Here is a 19,644-nt window from a genome sequence, read left to right as displayed (position 1 = left end):
GGGGAGGGTTATGTGACCTTTGACAAAGGCAGGGTAAGTGAGTGTGAGGGTTTGTCTCGACAGATCTCGACAGCGGCTGAGTGGAAGAGGATTTAGTCAGTCTATTAACGAGCACAGACTGGCTGTCGAGTTGAACTAAACCCTGCGTGCATGTGCTCCACATCCTCTCCAAAGCCGCCTCTGGGGTGACTGTGGCTTTTTTTCTTCCCACACTGTTGTTACTTTTGAAATATATTTGTTAATTTTTATATGCACGGTTAAAAATGATAACCTTAGAAGTTATAAAACCCAAGAAGTTAAACTGTCAGGATTAAGAAGCTGTTTTTGAGCATCATCAACACATGAGTAGCATCCAGCTGGTGTGCAGTAGCAGAAGAAACTCAGCATGGAGAGAACATGCAAACTTCCCACTCAACTCAGTCGGTTCATGAAATGTCAGAACATCTATTGATTTTTAGTTCTTCACATGAAATCCATCTTGAAGAGGATTTTGCATAAAATAACGCTGATCGCATCTCGTGAACATGTGCTTTGCCAACTGATTGCACGGCTCGGTACACCGGCCTGATGAGGAAAAGCTGGAATGTGGAGTCCAGGCTGTCGGTCTGGTGACTCAAACAGGCTCTTCTCCACACAGTCCTCATTTGGCAGCTAGCCACAAAGTGAACAGCCACTTACTGCTAAAGAGACAGCTGTGTCCCAAAACGTCGGCTGCATCCTTCGGAGGCTGCATTTGAAGGCCGCATTTGAAGGCCGATTACGTCACAGCCAGGCGACGAAGCCTGTCCCAATTCGTCGACTCCTTCAAATGCGTCCTTCATTTCCCCGAATTTGAAGGATGGGTTGGGTGTGTCCTTCGTGGCCCACCATAGCCCAGAATTCATAGTGCGGCCCAGCCAAATTTCAGTTTCCAACAATGGCGGCTGCTACTAAGTTTTAAAATTACTCTTATTAATCTTTCTGGGTCACAAAATAAACTTTTAAGATATTTTCAGGAGAGAATGTAGCTGTGTAAACTTCAAATATCTGCTTAGTTTATCAAGACATCGCATATTTGCAAAAGTGCGCCGACGTTTTCAGAAACGTCTGTTACCCACCCGCTCGATAGCTAGCCGGGGGTCACTCGAGCCGGCAAGAGCAGCGGACTCCCGGCTTCATCATTTTCAGACCCCTGCTGTCTTTCGCTACTCAGGTTAAACGTGATATATAAGTCACTTAAAAATTTAATTATTTGGCTTTTTTCTGTGTTTTATTTGTTCCAGAGTAAATCAGTTTGGCTGAGATCAAAGTTATTAGATTATTAGATTAAGTAAAACTTTATTAATCCATCGGGTGGGTTCCTCCGGGGTTTTCACACAGCTGAACACGTAGACCACGAAGGCCGGGTCCTCCGAAGGATGCAGCCAACGTTTTGGGACACAGCTACAGTGAAAGTGGACAGTAGATCCTCGGTTTCTTAACATAAAACTCATCGTTCCAGCCAGGAGCAGCACTAAAGTGATCCACTTAAACTGATTTCTAGTTTTAGTGTCGTTTTCTTACTCTGAGTTATCAATTCTGTCCCTAGTTAGCTAACATAAACTAATGCAAGTCTATTAGCTGCAACCAACCAACCACATGACGTCATGTTCCATACTGACAGAAGATGGCGCTAAACACGTTTTTAAACTGTAACTTTGAGCAGTGATTTGTTGAGAGCAGAGCTCAGTGCTGTAAATTAGCTTTTAAGTCTTTAGTGTTTCATGTCCTCTTTAAAGAGGAAAGAACATATTACATGGAGGCGGGAGGAATCGATAATGGAGCAAATTATCTCACTGGTCACATCTGAGGTAAACACCAAACACAGGAACTTCTTGCCTTATACTCTGTGGCTGCAGTGCAAACCGCTGATCCACCGTGCTTGCTTCATTCATTACACCATCTCAGTTTGTTTCATGACAAACTAGGATTTAGTCCCTAAATGTATCAGTCAGAGAAGATCTATCACGGGCTCACCATTCATAGAAACACACAACAATGAAGCATGTGGACGTGACTCAAAGGAACACCGCTTCTCTCCACAAAGGGGTCAGTTTGAGTGTGCTATAGTGGGGTGACCCGGTAAAAACAACAAGTGGGAAACTCTGGAAATAAGTTGCCCAGATGTTACTGAAGAGCAGAAATCACACTGAGAATACAGCCCAGATGTGACAGATTCACATCAGTATTTTGTGAAACTGGAAAATGTCATCCTGTCAGACGCTGACACGTCTCACTCTGCAGGACTCAAATGACATATTTCTGATTTTTGTTCCCCCTCTGCCGTTACATCATAATTACTAATTAGTTAATTCTTAATGCCTTGGTAGACACCAACAGGCCATTTTCGAGTATATTTAATTATAGTGAGGTCACTGATTTAGCATATTACACATGCAGCCCGTCAGGATTTTCATGTATTATACAATCTTATTCTTCTAAACCTCTTTGCATTCATTTCCTGTGCCGTCACAAGCTGACTGATGGCGGTTTTGACTTCTCTGCACTTCAAAGATGGTTTCCGGTAAACATCTGTGGTATTTACTGCACTCTGCGCTCATCTACAGCATCATCATTATAGGTGCTCGCCGCGGTTGTCCATCTTCTCTGATGCGGACCGAGCATTCATTTGTATGCACACTGCTGCGTTGTTTGGGAGTCTGGGACTATTTAGAACAACAATTTCTTTGGTAAGTGCCAATCGGTCATGCTGTACTCTCTCAGGGACGTGACAAAGTTTAAAAAAAAAGAAGTCAGCAATAGGTACGCACACACAGAAGAACAGAAACAAGGGAGACAAAAGTGGAAAAGACAAGAGACAGACAAAGCAGGAGAAGCTAAAATACCTCTCAGGAAAAAAAACATTGAAAAACATCAAAGGAATGGAGAAGAGATGAGAGAGCGAGGAAGCATGAAGGGAGACAGAGAGAAAGAAAAGGGAGAAGCAAAGAGATCACAACCTTCACAGCAAAGGTGAAAACTAAAGACAGTTAAAGGTTATAGAACAACAAAGATTACAGAAAGAGAACGGACGTTTTGTACAGTTATGCACCGTTCTTTGGAAATACAGCTGAAATACTGACGCCTTTGAGAATAAAAACAGCAAACTAAAGTTCACCATTTATAAGATTTGTAATGGTTATTTCACTAATTGTATGTTCAAGCTTTGATAGCAGCAGACGTATGATGTTGTTTCCAGTTTTTGTGACCGGGAACAGCGTTAGAGTTAGTTTACAATGTAACGATTAATCATGTCAGAGCTCTCATCTTCAAGGTGGTGCAGATCAGCTGGTCTGCTGGACTCCCAGTGCAAAGATTAAAAAACACAGACGCATACGATGAGAATAGGGGTTATTTGATTAAAATCGATTCTAGCGTGAATAATATCGATTCATTAAAATCCTGAATCGCTTTTTAAACATAAATTAAGTTTGTACGAAACACCAGAATCTCAGGCTAAACCTCACAAAATTTCGACAACCACCAAACAGCTAAAAACGTCAACTGTAGCAGGATTCTGCACAAAGACGTAAACACAGAGCGCGGCCGCAGACGTATCAGGATCAGTGAGACGTCAGCTTTCTCACCTGACTAAACGGACACGCCGTCGGGCTGAAAGCCGACAGCTCACTGATTCTGATGCGTCGGCGGGTCTGCGCTCTGTGTTTACGTCTTTTTTTGCGCTGATTCTGAAGCTGCAGGTTTTGTCTCTCTCCAACCAAATTTGACTGAACCAGCAGCAAAAGAAGATCCAAACTACGCTTCATGTTTCACTTCACATAAACATCGTCATGAATTCCCTCTGACCTTTAAATCACACTTCATGCACAGCTCTCTCTCTGTACTTCAAGACCAGTTTCCCATCTAAAAATCTGTTTTCTGCATTGTTCGCTTGCTTATTACGCACCAGTCTACCATCATGTACGGCGCTGCCGGCCGCTGTGTTTGTTTGTTTGTTTTTTAATTTAACTGACGTTCGACAAGAAAGCCTCATTTCCGCTGTTACTGACGAAATGTAAACTTTTTAAAATTACGGGAAATTTCAAAACGCTCAGCTGTGTCTCTAATTAAACCTCTGTAACTTTGCTCTGCTTCACTTCAGCAGCATCAGGTAATGTTTATATGTTGATTCATGGTTTTCTTCTCTTCTTGTTCTACTGCAGAATATTTAAAGCTATCTGCTATAAAAAGCCAGGAAAATCTCCTTCATGTTTTTTTTATGTTTTATGCTCTGTTACTTTGACACAAAGGCATCTGCTGTGATCCTTACACCTCTGATGAAGTCTCACAAGTGTCAGCTTTCTTTTTATACATATAAAAATATGGATATGTACTGATAAATGATTGGAATTATAATATTTCTGACTGTCTGAGGCAAAATTTCCCTGATTCAAATCAATTCGATTGAATCGAATCCAATCGTGAATCGGAGTCGAATCGATTCTAGAAATCAGTGACGATACTCGGCCGTAGGTGAGAAACTGAAGGCATGAGTGGGAAAATAAAAAGATGTATGTACTGTATGATAATGCAAAGCTTATGTCCTACACTTTATGGTACAGTAAGAAACTAGAGTGTAGTCGCAGCCTGCAACATTTTTTCAAGTCTATTTAATATGATATAGTATGAAAATTAGAAACAGTATAAGTGGCCTCTCATGTCACTCTTGGTTGTTTTTAAAGCCCTATACATACTGTTTCAATAGCGATGTTCATATCTAGCTTCAAACAATGGGATCAGCATTTATAAGAATAATAAATATGATAATATTCTTGTGTTTACAAAGTGTAACCAGTTGGAAAAATCCCAGCGTAAAAGCAGAGGAGCTAAAAATGCCTTTTTCCAGACACAGGATGAACTGAGACGCTGCACCGAGGATCAGTATGATGAAGGAATATTTTACACAGTGAATCATGCAAAATTACTCCAGTCGAGTCTACGAATAAAAATATGCAGTAAGAAATGAGCATAATGGCTCCCCTTTTAAACTTAAAGTCAAAGTTAGTGCTTTTTTCTGCTTCTGGTTTCCCCAGGCGGTGTTTCCATGCTTCGCTGCAGCAGAGGGATACTTCCTAGTAGTATCATGCAGATCTATTGCTGGGCCAGAACACATTACATCGTGAAGAGAAAGTCACCTACCAGGAGCTGCTGGGTTTCATCATTTTTTCGGACAGATCAAATTCTGCACAGTCGTCTTTCAGCAGAAGAGTTTCTGGTTTTTTTGTTGCGTGTACGCACAGCAGAATAAGTTACCAAGAACTTAGCATACACATATCACGACCTCTGCTTTTAAACCCCGCAGGTACAGACAGATTAGAGGCTTCACAAGCAGGGACTGCACATCACCTGTGTGAGAGCACAAACTACTCCCCAAACCTCACTTGTTTGCTACTAATTGGGTCTAAAATATGACAAACATATTGCTAATTATCGTAATACTTGAAGTCCCTCATCATGTTAAGTGCCTGTAATCAGCCTCAAAGTCGTGTAAACAGCAAATCAAAGTCAAAATGTGTTAGCGGTTCACTTTAACACGAGTTCTTGCTGAAACTGTGGAGATTCTTCATCGTTAAAACGATGGACTGATCAAAAAGATGTCAACAGAAGCGGGCAGAAGGACAAGGAGCTGTTTTTCTTTGTTTGCATGAAAACAGAACTAATTACTGTGAAGGTGATTATTTTTTTCACTAAGGGCCAGGTTGGCTTTTATCACCTAGTCAAGAAAATCATCACTTTGCAAAAGTCGGGGTATCCTTGTCAAAAATAACATTTGCTTAATGACTGGAAAAATGACCCTGCAAATAGAATTTATAAATCACACGATTCGGGTCAACCTATGATGCGGTAAAGTTTTTCCAGCTGCAGTCATTTATATTTGGCAGCACATTGCATGTTATATTTGGCTCTGACGTGGGACATCCCCACGTCTGCACAGGTTGGGAAAGCATAAGGTGGGGATACTACCAGAAGCAACCCCACCCACACAAATGCATATGGAGGTGGGCTGCAAAGCAGCTTGCAGCTCAGCAGTAACTGCCGCTAAATTAAAATACAATACATTTATACTTTTATATTAAAATCCTAACTACAAACTCACTGCACATGAACAGAACTGAAGACAGCACATTTACAATTTTACAGTCACAAGAGCAACATATGTTTAAAAAATGAACAATTTTACCCTTACAGTGGTTTGAACTAGTTTAAATAAAACTATTTATCCTATAATGAATCTGAGATGCTAAGAAGACAACATTTTCAACAGCATGAAGCTGATGATAACAGCATCGGCTAAAAGTTTAAGCTGGAAATCCAGTCAGTTGGAAACTTTCAGCTCTGGCGAGTCTTTCCCAGCCACGACTTTGGTCGAATAAAGCACTGCAGAAATGCCTTTTTAATAACAATTCCCAGCTGTTACCATCTGAACAAACAGACTGATTGATTGTAGTTGGGCGAGTGACAAAAACACACACGAGGAGTTGATTGCAGTTATTAAACCTCCACAGTCTGAACATATCGCAGCCTTTATTGCGAGGTTTAGAAAGGCTAACTTTAAGTATTATTTTGCTTTGTTAAAAATACGATTTCGATGTTTCAAATTTGTGGTTGCAATCACAGAGCTCACACTGTGCATAATCAGTCCAGTTATAATAAGTCTTATTTCAGAAAATAAACCATTAGATGCTAAAGTTTGAACTAAAGAGAGACAAGTTTTTCGCATTTTATTAATTGACTGATTTCTTTTTTGAGTCGTGGTTTATGTTTGAAAGCAGGAAACTAATTATATGTGTCTCCAAGTTTGGCCAAAGTCTGAGGAAGCTGTAATGAAGTGCAAAGACTGCGAGCTCTGCCAGGCCATCACACTAAATAAATAAAAACCCAGCCTCTTAATTGACCCGCCCGATGGCTGGATCACACTTTGATAGAAGATAAATAAGAGGACGACTGTAATGGATGGACCCTGCAGGTGTCCGGTCGGTTTTACAGACGCAGCTCATTAAACTGATGGAATCGAGGAAGCACGCACATCTCCATGAATATAATTTCAGCCTCTCTGTACATTTTGTTCGCTCGGCGTCTGAAGGTTTAGGTGCTATTTACCCTGCAGCGAAGTGGACACAAACAACAGGCGGGGGGGGAGGGGTATAATTTCCATGGAAATGACTTTGCTGTGCAGTGCCAGGCGGATGTGGGAAGACGTTTGCTCCGCTCAGTTTGATTCCTGCTCCAAAGTCTAATCCTCAAATTATCACTCAGTCAGCAAATTCCCCCCTTCTCTGCTCTCAAACCCCACTTTTGTCCCTCTTCTCATTTTCCTCTCACTTTCCTCTCAAACCGCCCTGAAGCTCTATCTGTCCATCTGTCTGCAGGAGAGAGGAGACAGTATCAGAGACATTGCATAAGTGCAGACGGGTGTTTCACTGAGTGCCACGATAACTCTGGTTTAAACCAGTAATATCTCATGTAGAACATGTGAGCAGTTCATAAAAGGTGTCCATCAAACTACTGGTGCTCATGCAAGGGGAAAAAACCCATAAAAGCATAAAACATTCAAAACTAGTAAATGGCCTTTATTTGATAGAGTTAAAGAGATACATGAACGTGTATCGGCTTGAGTCGTCTTCTGGGTGTAAAGATAAAAGATAAAAAACACAGAAATTACAGCTTCATGCTCCACAGGTGTGTCACAGTAAGTGCATGCATTATTTCTCACAGCCTCTAGGGGCAGTGGTGAGTACAGCACTGATCTAACCTTTTGAGGCTCCGCCCAGGAACTGCTGAGCCCTCTGATTGGTTAGAAAAGTGTTTTTTAAAACAGTCTGAGATATGTAAACACACACAAAACATCAATAACCATAAAACAGAATCAAAGACACTGGAGTATTAAAAATGCGACACTGTTAGCGATGGATCGACAACACCATCGGTAGGTGAACTCTAGTCAATTATAAAAGCAGTGACCCTACTGTAGGACCAAGGTACTGACTATAAACAACATGAGGGGTCAAAGTGTTCATTAGCACCGGATGTACTGATGGCCTTAAGGACATAAATCCAGTATACCGCCCTTTGTTTGATGCACTTGATTTTGTCCCCGCCCCTGGCATCAAGACTAATAGTTTCAATATCTCACACTCTCAGTGTTAATCACTGTCATGATGTGCTTCTGTGTACTGTTAGGCCATGGGATACCTGCATTCACCCACCGCGTCCCTGAGTCTCCTTTAGTCAGACAGAGCCGACCACCAGAGCATTTGAGTAAGTATGCAGCACAGATGACACCAGTTTTATTCCTAAATACATTTTCAGGATGTTCTCATAATGTTATCTAGTAAATAAATAAATGACCACAGTAAAAACTAACTACAGACCAGTAAGTCCTTAATTGTTTGAGATCTTCTGGAGCTGATTCCCGTGGGTTCAGTAAAAATCTTGTGCACTCAGCTTCATAAGTTTGCTCTCTCTTTGGTTAAACATATCATAGATGTTGTGAGTTTGAAGAAAATACAACATATTCAACTTTTCTAAAGACCTAAAGGAAAAAATTACTATTGTGAATAAATGTTAGTAGTCAATAAATTAAAACTGCAGACGTGGGAACACAAGCTGGTCTTTAGATTAATGTTGTAATTTCTTTGTTGTTTGCTCCATCATGTCCAACCAGCACGGTGGTAATACGAGCCAGTGGGAGAAGATTTGTGGCAACAATAAAATGCAAAATTCAACTGAATGATTTTTTAAAACAAAGGCTCTGCAAAAAATAGTTTGTTATTGATGAAATAGACTTATCCTTTCCTTTACCGTCCCTATCCTGCTGAGAGCTAAATGAGAAGAAGCGTTCTCGTGTCTCTGGACAGCCTGTAGAGCAGAGAGCGGAAGCAGGAGGAAACAACTCTGCAGTCTCGTGTCAAAGAGCAAGGATGTTTTACTCTGCATCGCTTTTCACAACTTTCCAGACTTGAGGTGGTTTTATGGTTGCAAAAAGACCACGAGGCTTACTGCCAGATGGTAAATATAATGTTCTGCTGGGCAGCCATATTGCAAAAAAGCTCAGCTAAACAGTTTCCAGCAGCACTGGGCATTATTCAAATGCATATATCTCCTGTAGTGTGGAAGAAACTGTCACAGTAAAAAAAATTAATGAATGAATGACTCAAGAGTTTTTCAGCTGACTGTATCATGCACGTCTATTGCTGCATGATACAACCAGCTGAAAAACTTCTTAAATTATTATCCCAGGCACCTCATTTCTTTAGCGATCTCTGGATCAGATCGGGCTAAATGCCAACCTCGTGTATTATTTGCATGACAGTCATCTGTTCTCTTCTGCTTATTTAAACTATTGTCGTGGAGAAGCTGGAGTCTATCCCAGCTTCCTGCAGTGAGAGGTGGGTTACACCCTAGACATGTCCCACTCTGTCTCAGGGGTGACACAGGGAGACATACAACCACCCAATTTAAAGCACCAGTTATCCTAACAGGCCTTTGGGCTGCGAGAGGAAGTCAGAGCAGTTGGGAGAACATGCTAACTCCACAGAGAAAGGTCCCAGCCAGACGGAGGATTTGAACCTCTGTGTAACAGTGCTAATGTATATGTTTGGGGATAAAGAGGGTGAAGGGCAAACATTGCTGATTATCAAACTAAGTTTAGTACCTGCTGTTAGCTAGCACACATTAAATGTAACTTAAACTTGAAACTTTTGTGTTTCCCGTTACATTTATTAGTTGCGTAATCACAGTCCTTACAACACTTAAGGCATAAGAAGATCTTTCTTATCCTCTTACACTCTTAACCAACAGGTCGCTACTTACAGCGTTGCAATAAATAAAATCATATCAGCATATATTAAAAGTATAGACGATTATCTTTGTGAGGAAATCGTGTGTTAGCAAATCTTGTGCCAGTTGGTTTTTTTAAAGCTGTTCTGAGAGTGACTGAGGAGCTGAATGCACCAAACAGCTGATGTAAATTCATGTCTGCGTAAGCAAGATGTCAATCAGCATCGCGACAATGTGACAACAAGCTGCAGTTTTGTGACAGTTTCCCTGTTTCTGTGCAGCTGCAGACACACAGACAGAAATAAAAGTCTCTCATTTTCATTGGAGGCAACATGTTGCTCTTATTGTGTTTGTTTAGCTGGAATATAAATGCTAAAAGTGCACACAGTGATTGTGTAATTTAACCCCAAGCTAGCAACTCTGTTTACCTGCTCTGCCTTTGCCTGATTCCTTCTCTTTCCTTTCTGTGGTCCTGTCTTCTTTAACTTTACTCAAATCTGTTTTCCTCCTTCTTCTTCATAATAATAATAATAATAATAATAATAATAATAATGGATTGCATATTTAAAGCGCTTTTCGAGACCCTCAAAGCGCTTTACAATTCCACTATTCATTCACTCTCACACACTGGTGGAGGCAGCTACAGGTGTAGCCACAGCTGCCCTGGGGCAGACTGACAGAAGCGAGGCTGCCATATCGCGCCATCACCAGTAGGCGGAAGGAGTAAAGTGTCTTGCCCAAGGACACAACTACCGAGACTGTCTGAGCCGGGGATCGAACTGGAAACCTTCTGATTACAAGACAAACTGCCAACTCTTGAGCCACGATCACGATCTTACTTGGTAGTGTTCGCTCTTACACCCTCAAAAGTGCACGTTCAGAAGTTAAAGCTTTACAAAGGCAACGGGAATTTGGAGGGAAATGTTCAGCACCTTCATAATAGCTGAGTTGAGTGGTCTCCCACCTGTTCAGTGCAGTGAAAGCTCTACAGCAGAGCTTGGTGGTTTGATGCTAAATGCTGATCAAGGCTGAGAGCAAAGCTGGTCTTTCGAAGCATGGGTCTTATTGTATCTGCAGAACTGCGCCTGTTGGGGAGGATGAAACCTTGGAAAACAAGCTAACAGCAAACAGCTGACAGCTCGCAGTGGCTCCTCCGAAAGACCATGTTGACTTTAGTAAGTCAGCGGGTGGAAACACTGCCAGGGTTACGGAGCCATTACGATGCCTAATATTAAGCGGTGTTAAAAACCTGCATTACAGCAGCCATGGATGAAAGTTACAACCGTGCCTGGAGCTGCTAGCTGCATGTTTTTGTTAAACCAAGGACTTTAGCATCTTTGAAACAAGGCTCATGGTTACTTTGATTCATTTATTTTATTCTGCATTAATGACATGCCTAAGGCCTGCCTTTTTTCTTTTTGTATAAATATTATCAAGTGTCTGCGGCCGTGCTAACAAATCTGTGAGTCTTTACTCGAGCTAAATGATAATGCCACAGCACCAGTCCTTTGGCAAAAACAAACATGGTGAGCTAGATCACTTTTGGAAGCTGACCTCATTTATTTCATGACTTTTTTGGTGATGTTGGAAGAAATCTGGTCTGATGGTATGTAATGACCTGACCCACAGGCCTGAGGACTTAGTGAGGAGACAGTTGTCTCCTGGCTGAGTAGCAGTCAAACTTGGAAACGTGTTTTTGCAAACAAAGTAACAAAATAAAAATGTCCATAACCACTGAAGCCAACACATTTTAAAAAACGGCAACTTTTACTTTGAAAAAGGAGAATGGTCACCATCTCCGGCGTGTGCTGCACTCTTCACAGTTTCCTTACTGTTTATTAAGTTTGCAGACAAGTGGGCGTCAACTGCAGGCAGCCGCAGCAATCTGCTAGTGACCAAAGCAACCGCAAGTTGTTTCTGAAACCAACCTAACACCCTAGTGACTGTTGGTTGATTGCCAGCGACCATAGATAGTAAAAAGCATGGATGTAGCTTCCTGGTAGGAAAAATGAGGATTGTGGAAGTCCCATAAGTCTGCACTTCCACAATCAGAAACTGTACAGATGACCACCAAATGGCGATAGCTGTGATTGTAAAAAGACTTCCAGTCTCGTATAGGAAACAGATTCCTGCTGAGATTATGGTCTCAGTCACTCATTGTGGGTCATTAGAATAAAAAATTACCAAAACGCATGTTTCAATATTGAGGATAAAAGTCATTCGCTAATGGACGTGCGATTTCACAGTCAGCCCCGCCCCTCCTTGTCACATCTGTTTATTTGCAACCCAGCGACAGTGAAAATGTTCATCTCGAGGCTTCAAAAAGCTTCACAAGCCAGCGAGTGATGTCACAGTAGCTACATCCATCTATGCTAGCAACCTCCACCAACCACTCCCAAACCGGTTGGGGAATTCCAGTGATTACCGGGCAGTACCATGTGGCGTTTACACCTGTGTGACTGGGGCCCGAAGTCAGAATCAGAATATGTGACAGATTAATTTCATACATTACAATGTGAATGGTTAAAGGATTCTTCTCAAAGGTTAGCATAAACACTGTGTGCAGATATTATGATGCTGTGTCTGCATGAGTGCAGTGTGGTTGTACTTGTCTTTGGCAACAGGCAGCTGCAGACAGCTGAGAGCAGACAGTAACGAGTACATGAAGAGACAGAGAGTCGACTGGGGGTTGGGAAGTGTGGGGATATCTGGAGCCGTGACTCTGTTCCTAATATATCTGTGTGTGGATCGACAGCTGCGATGTGTCCTGAAGCAGTCGACTGTGTTACATGTCAGAGTCGCAGTGGGATGCAGAAGTTTCCTGGTGGAGTGCAAACATAATCGATGTATAAATAGTGGAAGGCAAAAATAGACGGAAAGAGCTGCTGGCTGCACGTAAGCCTGAAAACAAAAACATCATATTTCGATCCTCGGGTAAACTCTCCTGTCAGTGATGTTGTTAAATCACAAAACTGCTTCAACAACACTTTTATGGCAGTAATATCAACTTTCAAAAATCATACCAAGTTTCTAATAAACTGCAGCAACTGAGAAGCAGTCGTGAACTGCCTCCCATTCAAACATCGCAGCAGCAAGAAGGAATGTTTTACTGTCACCTCTGAGTTTTAAACTGCTGGATTTGACCTTTAGATGCAGCACGTAGTCATCAAAACTGATTAGTGTAATGGATAAATTAACAGTTCTTTTCTTATATAAATCAATATATTTCTGTAGATGTTAGACATTATCAAGCATGAAGTGTATGCGTACACACACACGCACACACACTAATTAGTGCACCAGAACAGAAGCAGAGACTTCTTGCATGGTCTGTGCTGCACAGCAAACCACATTGTTTCAAATAATTCTCTTAAAAATGCTTCAAAAGGCACAAATACCACAAACATAGTAAGAGGCCAATTACCAAAGCTAAAGGCTAGCAAAGAGCACTTGGCTACAGCTCGCTGTGTCAGGATACCTGTGAGTGAAAGCCACGCCCCCTTTCTTTAACCCTTACCAGTATTCAAAATAAAATTCAACTCCTGTGCAGCTGAAGGAAGAATCTCTCCACAGAGGCCTAAAGAGTTTTTTCCACTTAGGCTGTAACATGTTAATACTGTTATTTCCATATTTTAACACAGGGCTCTATGGGCCGACTTGCTGTGTGGAAGTGAATACATTGGTTTGTGTATCCCTGAGACGTAGCTTCCCTCAGTTTCCTGCAGGTTCCCTGAGTGGCACACCTTAGAAAGCATCACCTAATCACCATGGACAAAAGTATTAGGCCACACCTCTTAATCTTTGACTTTAGGTGAATTATTCAGTGCCGTTGCCACTAGCATGTAAAATCAAGTCCCAGCAAAGCGGTCTGTCTTTACAGGCATTTGTGAAAAAGTCGGCCGAGAGTGGTAATATTGCAGGAGCCAATATTGCAACAAGTAAGACTGTGGAATTTCTTCCCTTCTATATATTCTGTGATCAACTGTAAGTGTTGTTATTGCTAAGTGGAAGCATTTAGGAAACACAGCACCTCAGCTGTGAAGTGGCAGACCACCTAAAATTAGAGGGGTCGCTGAGTGCAGAGGCGCCAGTATCCAACTCTGTGCTGACTTAATAACTGCAGAGCTCCAAACCTCCTCTGGCATTAAAATCAGCATGAAAAGCGTGAGCCGGGAGTTTCATGGCACAGCTGTGAATGTATAAATATACAATGTTCAGACTCGTGCTTAGTTTGGCAGCTCCTGTGCTAACTGTTCTCTCTTTGTGCTCTGGATTTCCTATTTGTGTCAGTCGGCCTCCAGGAAGCCCCGCCTGTTGTTTTTTATTCGTCGAGTCGCACAACCTTCCTTCCTACTCTGGCTAGGTGACACTGGAGCAGCCAGTGCAAACCACATTTCAATAAGTGTAAACTTGTGTTGCCGGACTTATGTTTCACCGTGCATGCAGAAGTCTGTAGAAAATCTCACTCTCAGCACAAACATTGGGATGAGAACTTTACATATCCTGATACAGCAAATTTAAATATTGAAAAGTCATCATTTTTCTGTCTCAATATTACCGGCTTCTCATAAGTGTAATTGTAAAAATATCTTTCTTTAAGTCTAACAGCATTCAGCAGAGCAGGTATGTTCACGTACAGCAGGGCAGAAGCAATGTACTGTATCCAACCATATTTTGGGCAATAACTGAGTGCAGGGACAGAACTTTATGCTGCATGGAAGTCAACACCATCCCCAACATCCCCAAAGCAACAGCTTTACAACCACGAGCCCAAAACAAACATCCTCAGGCTCCACAAATAGAAGACCCTCGGGTCTCCTGGTCAAGGCCAGAACCTTGGTCAGTAAACACTAAAAATCTCAGCTGCAACAGAAATGAAACACAACAATGCTACAGCCATTGAGTCACAGCAGGGCTGCCTCTTAAATGAATGTGCCACGCTCGGCAACCTTCGGATAATCATTTTGACATAAATCACAAAAAAGCAACAGGTACGCCCTGAAAATCCTCACAGTCTCACACACACACACACACACACACACACACACACACACACACACACACACACACACACACACACCTGAACCAGCATGCTCTCAGCAAAGTGGTAAAATTCTAAATTACTTTCAGTGGCTGTTTTCAACACTTGAAATCTGGTCAATGTTGAACGATTCGAGCCTGGACGCTGTCCAAAGTGATTCTCTTTCACGTGTAGCACGCAGCACAATCTCACTACTGGAAACACTCTGTTTGGTCTCAGTAACAGAGAGCGTGCAGGAGGAGGCCACATGCTCGCTCGTTGTAAACGCACTGAACAGACACTACACAGACTTTGTGTCACGGTGAGGTGGAAGATGGTGGAACATTCATCCAAATCATTGAATTCAGGTGTTCCAATCACTTCCAATCAAGCACTTAGACATGCAGATTGCTTCTCCAAACATTTTTCTCCAAACATCCCAGAACAGTTAAAGATTCTATAGCTGCACAGGGTGAGCCGACACGATGTTAAACCCTATGGATTAAGAGTGTGTTATCAGTCAAGCTCATATGTGTGTGAAGACACAAGACAAGTTCAAGACAAGTTCTGAGCTTCAGCGAATGAATGAACACTTTCCTCACTTACTAGCAAGAAGAATCCACTCTGCCTAAATGAAAGTGTCTAAAAGTTTGCTGTCAGAAGTCAAGTTAAAATGGTCCTAATTTGAGGTTAATGTGTTTCAACACTGTTTCATTTGAAGCTCTAAAGTCAGCATTTTAACTTCCCAACAGTAGTGCGTGTGAAGCTGGGCTCAGAAGAACCAAAGCTCCATCTGAGTGCCTGTAATGATTTAAAAACAGACATGACTTTTGCCCACTGAGCTATGTGACGAACAAGACCCTCACTCCCCTCATTCCCCCACCAACACACACGCCCCCGTCACCACAACTGAATCCACACACTCATCCGTCCCAACCAGAGCTGAACCGGAGTCCGTGTTGAAGCATGTGCCTCCTCCTCCTCAGAGACACACAGTAGCCTGCAGTCTGTCCACATCCACCTTCTTCTTACTTATTTATAGCATCTTGTTCCCCAGAGGTCCAAAGTAATTGAAACCAAATGTGTTGCTGACACTGATACAGAGAAGTGGAGGGGGGCAGATCAGCCCACCCACTCACCCGCCTCCTCCTCCTCTGCTTCTCTATACCCAAAGATTATAGACCAGAGGTGAGATTTACAGTCTTGGAAACAACTTTTCTTTCAATTTCATCTAGAAATAGGGGGAAAAAAAGTTTCTTCCAACTTTTCTGTTCACAACAAATAACTGAATTAAATCGTGTCAGTCTCAGGGGCTCTGCATTTATAAAGCAGTTATAATGTTTTGCTTTTTTTCCCAGGCCAGTGAGCACCAAGTGGAAGAAAAAAAAAAGCAGTTTTCTTCCATCTCCCCCCAGGAGAAAGAAGCAAAGTAAAAGGGACTAACTGCAACTTTAATTTGCTCTCTTTTTTTAAAGCAGGCAGCTTGCAGCAATCAAAGCTCAGTCCACCTCCCCACCCACCAAAGCCACACCGACAACCACAGTCAATGAGCAGACCCAACAAGGCAGTGAAAGCAAACTTACCATGCTTCCTTCCCCCCCTTCTTGTTTGTTATTCCTCTCTTTAGTCCAACTCTTTCCTCCTGGGCTCCTGTTGAGCTCTGCTTCAAGTCGAGGTGTGTCAAGCAGATAAAAATGGAATGGAGCTGCTGCTAAGAAGCTGCATGAGGCCTTCACTGACCAAGTCAGACAGCCACCCCTCTTTCTTTCTGTCCCCTCCCTGCTGCCTTGCTCACTTGTCAGCTTTTCCAATAACAAACCAATGCCCGCCTCTTTTGGCCGAGTCCCCGAGCTGTGAGCCGCTTCCTGAACGCGTGGTGGACTCCCGTGACCCAGCTGTCTCCCTCTTTTCTTTCTTTTACTTTTTTTTTGCAGCTGCTGCTCTGCTGTGGAGAGTACTGTTACTCCAGCCCTCTGTCTGTGAGCTGCAGCCCTGCCTTCTTGCCTTCCAGATTTAGAAACAGAGACACATGTGGGTATGAAGTTTAAAGAGGCGGGGCTTGCCTGAGAGTGTTGTGTTGTCATGACGACCCCTCCTTGTCTACATCTAGAGTTCTGCCCCTGTTGTGTTTTATGAGCAAATACATGGAGCGAGTTGGGATTTTCTGTGTCTGCAGTCTGCACACTTTCACTTTTCCACCAGTCATTAGAATAAGAATCAACTTAGTAAGTATATTTATATGCATTTATAGAATCTGCAGGCAGGGAACAAAATGCCATGCACTGGAACTTTTTCCATTTGTAGACCACCCAGAGATCAACCTCTGTCAAACTGTTCATGTGAGGACTCGAACAGAGGACTCGGAACTCTAACGTATCAGCTTTCATCTGGTAACAATTTAACTTTTAGTTACGCTTAAAAAAAAAGATCAAGTTTCGTAAACAATGAACAATACACGGAGCAGGAAGTGTTGGTCTGGATATCTGCACAGGAAGCCAGAAGAGGTTTCTCAGATTTCTTACACACTAACACACTTCTGTTCTAGCCTAAGGTAACTGCAGATATTTGATCCATTTATTTAATTAGTCTAATTAATTAAGTGCTTATTATAATTTTTCTGTTATTATGTACTTTATCTACAATTAGAAGGTAAAGTAAGTGTCAGAAAAATGTGAAAAACACCCAGCACTCCACCCTAGAGCACAATAATCCCTTTTCCAAAGTACCGAATGAATTATTGTATTATTACACAGAACTACATCCATGCATCCACCCAAACTGCTTTCTTATCTGATTGCTAGGACACTGGAATACAGCCCAGCTGACACCAAGCTATAGGTGGGTCACCACCAGTGTACTTTACACTAAAGGAAGACGCCCGAGTACTTGGAGAAAACCTGAGACAGACAGGACTGAGCCGACCAGCAGCCTCAGTGGATCTTGACTGAATAGAATAGATATATAAAAGATAGCTTGTAGGTCTAAAACTAATAAGCCTGTATGGTCAGGAGAAAGCCATTCGTTCTAATGAAAAACAGGGAAGGCCTCAGGAGGACATAGAAATCTATCCAAAGATGGCGACCTTAATCTATGACCTCAGCTTTGATGACCTGATGAGTTCTTGGTCTCATTTATTAGTTTCAGGTCTTATTCAGTAAAACATTATGGATTTTTTTTTAAATTACAGTCCTCATTAAAATAAAAATGGAAAGTAAAACAGTTAAAAGTTGTTAAACTTTATAACTCACAAGTAGTTAAACTAAAAGTGTTCAGTGTCCCTTGGTTTCTCAGTCGGATCTGCACTCGTGTCCAGTTCCATAACACCAGAATGGTGATGGTGAAATGCTCAGCTTGAGGCCAGGTCATGTGACTCACACAGGATGTCAGAACAAGGCGCTGGACAAAACCATAATTGTGCACGGTTCTTTTCTTTCTTTATTTGGTTCAAATTAACTCCATTTTGCAAATTTACATTTTTCTACTGGAGTCTCCAGTGTCATGTCAGTGGAAATGTGGAAAGATTTTGAAGCAAAATCGTAAAAAAAGCTCAAACTGACACAAGCTAAGCTAAAAAGACAGAGCCAAAAAGTGGAGGGGCAAACAGCCCCTTGACCCCCTGATTTCCAGCACTCTTGGCTGTGAGGCAAATTGTCCCATCTGCAGAACTCTTCACCACAGATTCATTTGCAGCAGTAACACATTCTGCGACCCTTAGCGGCCCTTTTGCCTGCTGTCTCATTGCATCTCCTTCAGATTGAACTCTGTCTCATGTTGCACAGCAGTGCTACAGGCGTGCGCACTGCGCTGCAGTGTGACACTGAGTGTGACAGCAGGTCAGAACGTGCTGCTTGTGCTGCTGTTCCATTTTACTCAGACATATTTGTGATAGTTGTAACATCAGGAATGAATTGAAAATTAATTTTGCAGCAAGATAACAAGCCCATACATATGTTCAGGGTCATAATGAACTTCCCATGACAGATATACGGTCCACGCTCATCTCAACATCATCTCACATCAGACTGTGTTAGGAGACAGAGACAGAAGACACAGAGAAAGTTGAAATCCACTTTACAACCGTGGCGAGTGTTTCTGGGAGAAGCACTCCAGTTTCAGAGGCAAAGGGAGGTCACGATAAGCACTGGTGTAGTGCAAATTTTCCATATTTTGTTCTCTCTCTGTGAAGCTAATAATATTTTTGGCACTGCCTTTTGGTGGGTGTAGCTTCTGCACACTTCACTTTATGAGCCTGTTTGTCGTAGTTACTCATGTGCATTCATATTCTTTTCCCTTTTATTTTGGATTGAAACATCACAGCTGCCCAAGTTTCAGCGACTCGAGACCGAGAGGGGAGCGTGCGCGCGCAAGACTCACCATGTGAGTTCAAGAGCGAGCGATTTACAGAATGCAAATTCCTCTCCTCCACTTTAATGTTCTGTGGCCTGACAGCGAGGGAGGAAAAAGCCTCACAAAGCTTCTCCTACAAAGCTCCACTTTCTTTTCGCCCCTCGTCCTCCCTCTCCTCGCAGCCACACTGATCCCATTCTCTTTGCCTGCTTGTTTGTGGTGAGACTGATTTTGTAGGTTGGGGGAATACTTCATGCTTTGATGTTACATCCAGGAGCTTCACAGTACTGCGCCTTTGATAAGAAAATGCAAGGTGCTTTTATTATTAAAAGAGGTTAAAAATCCTTTTATATGCCCATGAAGAAGGTTAAGCTCCAAATACATCCGCACTCCAAATTCACATTTGTAAGCCTGGTAATTTCTACATTTCTCATTCTGATATCTATATATATATATATATATTTGTCTTTTCCCCTTTA

At 42.2% G+C, this 19,644-nt stretch overlaps 1 protein-coding gene across 3 annotated transcripts in view; it reads right to left on the bottom strand.

The window, feature by feature from the left end:
• sgcd (sarcoglycan, delta (dystrophin-associated glycoprotein)) overlaps positions 1-19,644 on the bottom strand; it is a 431,163-nt gene that overhangs the window by 190,394 nt on the left and 221,125 nt on the right. Inside the window, exon 1 of one of the 3 annotated variants that reach the window (XM_024804093.2) lies at positions 16,402-16,792. The exons of the other annotated variants lie outside the window; for them this stretch is intronic. Coding sequence (XP_024659861.1) covers positions 16,402-16,404 — 3 coding nt within the window. The 5' untranslated portion in view covers positions 16,405-16,792. Of the gene's footprint in view, positions 1-16,401; positions 16,793-19,644 lie in introns of those variants that run through there. 3 annotated transcript variants of the gene reach the window in all.

Source organism: Maylandia zebra, linkage group LG10, assembly GCF_041146795.1.
Source record: "Maylandia zebra isolate NMK-2024a linkage group LG10, Mzebra_GT3a, whole genome shotgun sequence".
NCBI classification, from domain to species: Eukaryota; Metazoa; Chordata; class Actinopteri; order Cichliformes; family Cichlidae; genus Maylandia; species Maylandia zebra.
The sequence above is the reverse complement of the archived record's forward strand: the minus strand, read 5'-3'. Positions and strand labels throughout refer to the sequence as shown.